At 37.2% G+C, this 7,790-nt stretch overlaps 1 protein-coding gene across 1 annotated transcript in view; it reads left to right on the top strand.

Annotated features, from left to right (window-relative positions):
* The first annotated feature begins 3,454 nt into the window (after nt 1-3,454).
* ZBBX (zinc finger, B-box domain containing) overlaps nt 3,455-7,790 on the top strand; it is a 22,562-nt gene continuing 18,226 nt past the window's right edge. The window contains exons 1-3 of the mRNA XM_009333591.1: nt 3,455-3,522; nt 4,118-4,231; nt 5,807-5,900. Coding sequence (XP_009331866.1) covers nt 3,455-3,522; nt 4,118-4,231; nt 5,807-5,900 — 276 coding nt within the window. The remainder of the gene's footprint in view (nt 3,523-4,117; nt 4,232-5,806; nt 5,901-7,790) is intronic.

The following is a 7,790-nucleotide window of genomic DNA, read 5'->3' as shown; positions in this document are numbered from 1 at the left end:
CCCGCCACGAGGCCGGTGTCGAAGGGCTGAGAATATTTGGGGACAGGTGCAAGCGCCCCCAAATTCTGCCTGGGAACGCCCTCCCTACGTACCCTTACAGTTTGAATTTGTGTTTGTCCTCTACGCTTCGCTCTTTATTCCCCCTCCACCACCCCCCTTACGGCTTTCTGGTTTTAGGTTACAGTTCTAGGCAGTTTCCTTCTTCGCTGTCCTTCCTACCTTTCATCAGTCCTCTTGAAAAACAGAGCCATCAGTAACAAAACAAAAAAAAGCCCACTGCTTTGACAGCAGGGGTTTTTTATACCTTTTTTTTGTCTGCCCTTGTGCATTCTGTGTTTTCCTAGAGCTGTCGTCTGGCCTGATTGAAATCTGTAAGCCTTGCTGAGCAGAGACTAGAGTTTGATAGAAGTATTAAGGGCAAGTACTGACTTGGCTCCATTTATTCACCTGTTCTTAGACCCACCTGCTGCCTCATTTGCTCTGCTTACTACTGGGCAATGCTTCTGCCCGAGTTCACAGGGCAATTGCTGTAGCTATATAATGTGGATGATAAGGCATTTATCTCATGAAACATACTTGGTAATGTGATTTTTTTTTTTTTTTTGAGTAGTCTGCAGGGAGAGACAGACCATTCTGCTAGTGTCTTTTGTGTTTGAAGTTACTTAAAATATAGTTGAAATCATAGTTTTTGGTTAAACAGTGAAGATGCACAACTGGTAGAAATAGGTGTTGACTTCTCAGAGTCATTGAGACATGCTGGATTTAGACTAGCTGTTAGGAGCAGATTTACAAGGCAATCAAAGTTTGTGGTTTTTTTTTTTAATGTCACTTTTTTCCTTTTTTTTTTTTTTTAACCAATTAGTGAAATGTTAAAGGACATTGTTTGGAAGGACCAGAAGTCTCAGTTGGTATAATTAACAGCAAACGGGTGGAGAGGAATGCTAGACAAATTCTTTGTTACACTAAAAATTCTTCTTCAAAGGAAATAGTTTGGTTTGAATTATTGGTAAGTGGATAGGACTCAGTCTAGCATGAAATCCGTGTTCATGGTTATGATAATTGGATGTGAGCTATTACATATACGGTAGTATCCTTTTGGATTTTATGGGTTTATTGATGTGAGAAAGCTGCTGGAATTTAGTCTCCTCTAGTTAAACTTTTGTAGTTTGAAATAAACTGCACCTATCTTCAGCTGTCTTTAAGTTATAAAGCTATTTTTAAATTGATTAGGAAGAAACTTGAGCTAAGCTGAGATATAGGATATATATGGAACTTCTGTTCATTTAGCTATGCAGACTTTAAAATCACATTGACTTAAATTTCATTTAGCAGAAACACCATTTTTTGTTTTGTTCAGTTGCGCTGTATATCCAATAGCAGCACGGAGGAATCTGCTAGAATGATGACATTTGAGTACTAGTGTGTGCACAAGAGCAGGCAGAAAGGATGTGGGTATTTAATGCTTGATTTATTTATGTTGATGGGTTGCTTTACTCTTTGCCTCACTGGAAATGTCTTACATATTAGAAAGAGAAAAGGATGCATAGGTAAACAAAAAGCACAGAGAAAAAGGGAGCTCTAGTCTGTATTTAAATTACTAGTCTGTTTCCAAGTACAGAGTTTGTTTTTTGAGGAGTTTGGGTTTCCCAGGTTAATACTTGCCTTTGCTGGACTTCCCCGGCAGTCCTGAAAGCCCATCTCATGGGTACTTAAAGATGTCTTACAAGCTAAGGGTGCATATTTCCCCAAATGGTGTATATTTAACTTTGAATGCTACCGTCTCAGTGTTTAACAGCTGTTCTTATAAAAAACAGAATTATGCTCTAATAGCTATTAAATGAATTCATGTATTTTCTCAGAACAATTCAGGTTTTTGATCACCATCTGTCTATCTATATCCCCTGTTATCTATAACATGATGCTTTTTCTTTTCCACATGGTATTACTGTATTCCCGAAACTTTGTAGATGGTTTTATCTGTGATACTATCGCAACTTTTCAGTTACCTCTTTAACATATTCCACTGGAAGCAAAGATTTAAAGTTTATTAAAAAAAAAAAAAAAATCATTTATGTAAGTGAACTACTTTCCCTCCTTGAGATTGGTAAGCTGGCTTCAGTCATTTACCTTAGTTTTTACTGTTAGGTAGTCTTTGGGCTACATCAAAACCAGTGTGTTATCCCTGCCTGTCTAGATGCACTTGTAGTGCTAGCACACATTCACCAATAGAAGAACCTTCTTCTGTTCAAAGTTAATAGAATCTTGTTTTATCTTAGAATGTAGCAAAAGAATAATTGTTTTGAAATGATGAGAGAGAATGGAGTCCTTGATTTTTCTGGCACACTAAGAAATATGTTTTATGTGCACATCTGACATTTCTGTCAGCACTAAAATGTCATTGCTTTTAGGTTCTCTGGCACCAGATATTTTGACTGTTTTTAACGTGCCATTGACACACATTTCTCCTCATGGACAGAGGCATTATTTGGACTCATTTTAACCCTATTAATGGTCATTTTCAGGTTTATGTGCGAACAGGCAGCTGAGCTTTTGCTCTTGAGTTCAGTTATACAATTGCTGTATCTAAAATACTAAGCTTCTCCACATCATTTCAGTTAGGTCCTGCTTTCAGCTGGAATCTGATAGCCAACAGTTGAAGAACAGTTTCCAAACAGCCTGTCAGCTGTAAGTCTCTGGAGTATAAAGTTTTTTTTCCTTTTCCATATGCATCCCAGCAGCACCGGTAAATGTTCAAATTTGGCACTGTGCTTGAAATCGAGTGTTGGCATGTTTCTTCCAGCAGCCTGCTTAGTCTGTATTAGTTATACTGCAAACTTTCTTGCACAGGGAGGCTATGGATGTTAAGCTTCAGTTTGGCCTCAGTGCTGTATGAACTTGCTTGTTGGAAGAGTATTTTACAACCTGGGGAAAAAAAATTGCCTTTAAAATACCACTGTCTTGAAGTTTTGAGAGTAGGGAATAACTCTGCTCTGCGAGTTACTGCATTCTTTTGCATCAATTTGTATATGACAGAAGACATTTATCTTTCCAAATCAGTTGAGATAGTTTGACTTGATAGCCATTGATACAATTTTCTCCTTCTCTGTGCTTTCTATGGGTCTGGTTCAAGAAAGCTGTGTTTTATTTAATATTAAACTGCTTTCATTGAAGTTCAGGGAATTGCCCAAATGAAACAGACAAGTAAATCTTTTCCCTGGTATCATAAATGTAATAAGTTTTTCTTTCAGTTAAATTTAATTTAGAGTTGCTCTAGGATTTTATTGGCACTTCACATAAACAAGTTCTGTGCTCCATTTCTCTCCTTCTATACACTAATATTTTTGGATTTGTAACAAGATTTTGCTGTTTTAATTTCAACTGAATTCCCATTTCAACAGGTTGCTAACTGTAGATCATTGAAATTCTCTTTTTAGAAGAGATTATACTGGGAATCATGAACATCAATGATTTTGTAATACTCCCAGGCTCAAAAACTGGAACCTCAGTGAGATTAAAAGCAAAGTAAGTGCATTTTATCTGATTGTGATAGAGAAGTTTTTTCATCATTTTTAATAAGTTTTAATGCAACATTAAGTAGAAGAGTTTATTTGTGTAAGAGCAAGAAGAATCATGATGTGTTTCTTTTCTAGTGTTTTCCCTATGCTTTTATCCTTAAGCCTTTCTTTTCTTAGGCTTTAACATATTTTTTGAGTGAAGTCCAGGTCTTACAACTGTATAACATATATACTTTGTAAACAAACAATACTAAAGGATTCACTGGGATAGTTTATTTTAATATAATTAAGCAACAAACCTTTCCAAATACAGACACAATAGTATCAGTTTTATGTTGGCTACTCTACAGCTTATATTGGAGTAGCCATATCGCTGCCAGCATACTCCTCTGTAATGAGATATTCTTGGGTCCAAGGAGTTTGCACCTGACCTGCCCTAAATTTTCCAGAACTGTTTTCAGTCTTGCTGGGAGATAGAAGGGTGACATGCCTTTAATGACAAATTTTTCAACTTTTTTTTCTTGCTGCCTTAAACTTCTTCAGGTACTTTACTATCTTTCATGTAATTTCTAATGAATATTTTACTACTTTAACTTCGCCAGAACTGTCAGAGAATTGCAGTTGGAGAAAGTGCAGTTAGAAACCGAAAACAAAGAGATGGAGAAGAAATTACGGCAACTACAGTCAAACATGAGCAGAGAAAAAGAAGAGAGAAAGTAGGTTAAATTTCTGTTTCAGAAAAAGGAATCCAATGAGATGCTCCTTCCACACCTTCCTCCTGCCCCAGATGGGATCTCTTGCAAAGTTTGGAATTCACAATAGCGTTCAGTCTCCTCTCCCCAGTCTTTCTTCCCAATGATAAACTTGCTACCCTATGACTTTCTTATTTTATACTCCCATGTGAAATTTTGATTTTTTTTTTTTTTTTTAGAGGTAAACAAACAAATCCTTCCTGGCAGGGATATTCCTTCAGAGGCAGAGATCCCTTTTGCTCATTTGTTCCTCCTTCTGCCTTTTTCCCCTGTCCAATTAGATTTGTCACCTTTGTTTTAAAGCAGGAAACAGAAAGTAGTTTCTCTTGCACTATTTCAGTCTTATTTCTGATGTTTCTGAAGAGGATGCTGTTCTTAATATTGCTTTGATCCTGTTCTGCATGCATCTATGTAGCTTCTCAGAATGACACTTTCTGTATGATGGAAGCATGGCTTGGAAAGTAAGCATAATGTAATGAAGCAAGTGCTAGGGTGGAAGTTTAAATCTCAGCTCTGTTACTGGCTCACTCTGAATGTCAGCCAATCTTTGTAACATCTGCTTCCATTTCTTTGTACTTCTGCCTGAACATACTTTGTCACTGGAGATACAAGTGCCTTGGATAGCGTAGTGCCTTAAGTCTTGGTAATGCTAAGGGCCTGCTGTTTGCAGCTCTGTAAACTGTTGCTTGAGCTGTTGAGGCAGTGTTTTCCAGATAGTGCGTGGCACTTTTTTCCCCCTATTGTGCTTATGCAGTTGTTCTTGTATTGTTCTCATGGCCTTGTACCTGCAAACCCTGATAGTGCTGTTATGGTGAGTTCAAATGACAGGAATCATTGGCATTTGCACTGGTGGGAGATCATCCCTCTTCCCTCCTACATGTTTTCCTTACCCCTTGTTTTCTATGCTTTAGTTTGTTTTGCACTATGTTTGGTTTTCTGTAAAACAAAGTAGATCAGTCGTGAATACTTGCTAAACACTATGCAATAGTGTATTATGCAATGTGCTAAAGACAAAAATCACTGTTTAATCTCTCTTAGTCTTAAATTCTTCCCCACTATCTACCACGTTTGTCATAGTAGTCAATATTTAAACTGATACTCACTGAAGTCTTAATTGTAGGTAGCTGTTCCTGGCTTATTAAAAGATGCTGCGTTTTAGCTGTTCTGGATAAATGCCCTAGAGTAAATTCAAACAATGAAGACTTACCTAAGCGTACTTCTGTTACATTTTTATTCTTCTAAAACCAACCTTAGAGAATTGATGGGATTTTCTTACGTTTAAAAACTTAGACTAATTTGGTGGTCTAAAAAGAAGTACTTTCTTATACTTTTGATGTTTTTACTACTATTAAAATAGATGTGAAGCAGGTTTCAATGGAAGGGAGGTGTTTGTGTTTTGGGGAATTGATCATCCTGTAGACAAGTACTTTATTTTTTGTGATGCTCTGTTCTTATTTAAAAACCTGAAGGAAAACCTTTATGCTTCTTTTGCTTACAGAAGACATAATTTCTAAGTTCTTTCTTGCTCTTGGTTCATAGGAAATCAAGTGCTTATCACTGGAAATCTGGACAGGCAGGACCAATGACCATCCAAGCCCGAGTTTTGTCACAAAGCAAAGAAAACAATAATAAGGTAGTAAGCTATCAGTATATTTGCAGGTAAAGCTATTTAAAACAAAACAAGATTTAGAACATTTACGCTACACAACATGGGAATTTTAAATACTGTAAAAATAAAAGGTTAAGCACCTTCTGAGTAAAATTTCTGATTGTTTATTTTTCCACGCCAAGCTTATGTTTCCCTTTGAGCTGGAGGAACATCAAGTTCTGTTTGGTGATCTGTTGGGTTTTTTAATTGCAATAAATAGTAAAATATCATTGCTTCCACAGATTTAATATTGTAAGAGTCTAATTTGGTAGTGATGGAAGTCATTGGGAGCCTGTCTTTCAAATTAATTAGACCTTGCCTAATGTCCTTCATGAATCTGAAATACGAGGCTTCACGTGAAGTTTTGAGTACAAATTCTCTGTCTTCATAGACAAAAGCTATGAAAAAGGCACACTACATTAAAAAAACACTACAGTTAAAAGTTTTTTCTTTAACTCAGTCACCGTGTAATGGCATCTGCATTCACAGTAAAACTCCCATATGACTCTGTGGTTCATTCTCTTCCCCCCCCGACTTCTGCATGTCCTGTAATCTTTCTTATGATGCTTCTGGATTTCTTTCAGTAAGTACAGTAGGAGACTGAGAACCCAACTTGCCACTTGGTCCACAGTAGCTAGAAAAGTCCTACGTTCATCCTCTGAGGACTGATGCTAGTTGGTCAAGTGTGGGTTAAACAGATCTTTGAAGCATTCTCTTGGACAAGGACTGGACTCAGTCCATTTTGTTGGACTGAGACTGAATGCTTCTGAGTGTTTTAAAATGTGGATTAGGTTTATCAATTGACTCTTATTCTATGATGTCCTTGCTCAGACCTAAAAGGAGGGAGGTAGAACTTTCCTGCTAAGTTATTGAAAAATTTGTTTTATTTTTAATATGTACACAATGGGGTATTTTCCCCTTATTTCCTTTTGGAAATGACTAGAGCAATTTTGCTCCAACTCTCAAAAAACATTAAAGATAAGGCAGACATATGGGAATGGTAAAAGTTGGTCAAATTTGTAAGTAGCTGAAGACTGGACCTTGTAGGGAATGTTACCACTTCCAACTTTAATAACCTAGCCTTAATATTTCATTCTCTGGTGAAATAAATTCATCATTTTAATAGCTTAGGCTCTTGTCCTTGAGGCTTTATATGTCACGGAAGCCAGCATTAGGTGTATCCATCATCAAATAATGTTCACGAGTGCAGTTAAAATACCAATTGCGATAACAAAGCTTATGTTTTTTACTTGTTCCATGAATTAGTATCAAAAATCTGTAGGGGATCCCCAAATCCATACTAACTCAACTTAGAGATACTTCCTCTTCCCTTTAGCAGACATTGATGTGTCTGGAGAGGCATGCAAATTGGACTGAGTGGGACATAAAGGAGAGTTTTCTCTTACGATTTTTTTTTTCTGGAAGCCATGCTACGTATGCTATGTTGAAATGAGAGTTGTTAATTAAGAGAGACCATTTGAAACTGGCTGAAATAAAGCTTATATAAGTCTGAAGAGAAAAACAGACAATGACAACTTCAGACTAAGCTGTCGCAGTTGCTATTTGAAGTCTTTTGAAGCAGCGGCAGTTTGGTGTGAAGGTCATCTCAGCCAACACACTCAATTTCAATAAAATTGCCTATTTGCCCGTGAGTAGAAGAAAGGATCAGAATGAAAAGGTTTTCTTTAACCCACCTCTTTCTCTTTCCCCTTCTCTGAGACAAGTAACTCAGAGGTATTACTACTTCAAAGACTTCAGATTTCAGGTCTTATGGCTAAGGAGAAGATGCATGAGGCACAATTTTCAAAAGGGCAAAATTAAAACGCCTGCAGATGCGTAAGGGGGGGGGGGGGGAGGGAGGGGGGCGGTTGTGGG

The sequence above is a fragment of the Pygoscelis adeliae genome, unplaced genomic scaffold (assembly GCF_000699105.1).
Source record: "Pygoscelis adeliae isolate BGI_AS28 unplaced genomic scaffold, ASM69910v1 Scaffold220, whole genome shotgun sequence".
Taxonomy (NCBI): Eukaryota; Metazoa; Chordata; class Aves; order Sphenisciformes; family Spheniscidae; genus Pygoscelis; species Pygoscelis adeliae.
The sequence above is the reverse complement of the archived record's forward strand: the minus strand, read 5'-3'. Positions and strand labels throughout refer to the sequence as shown.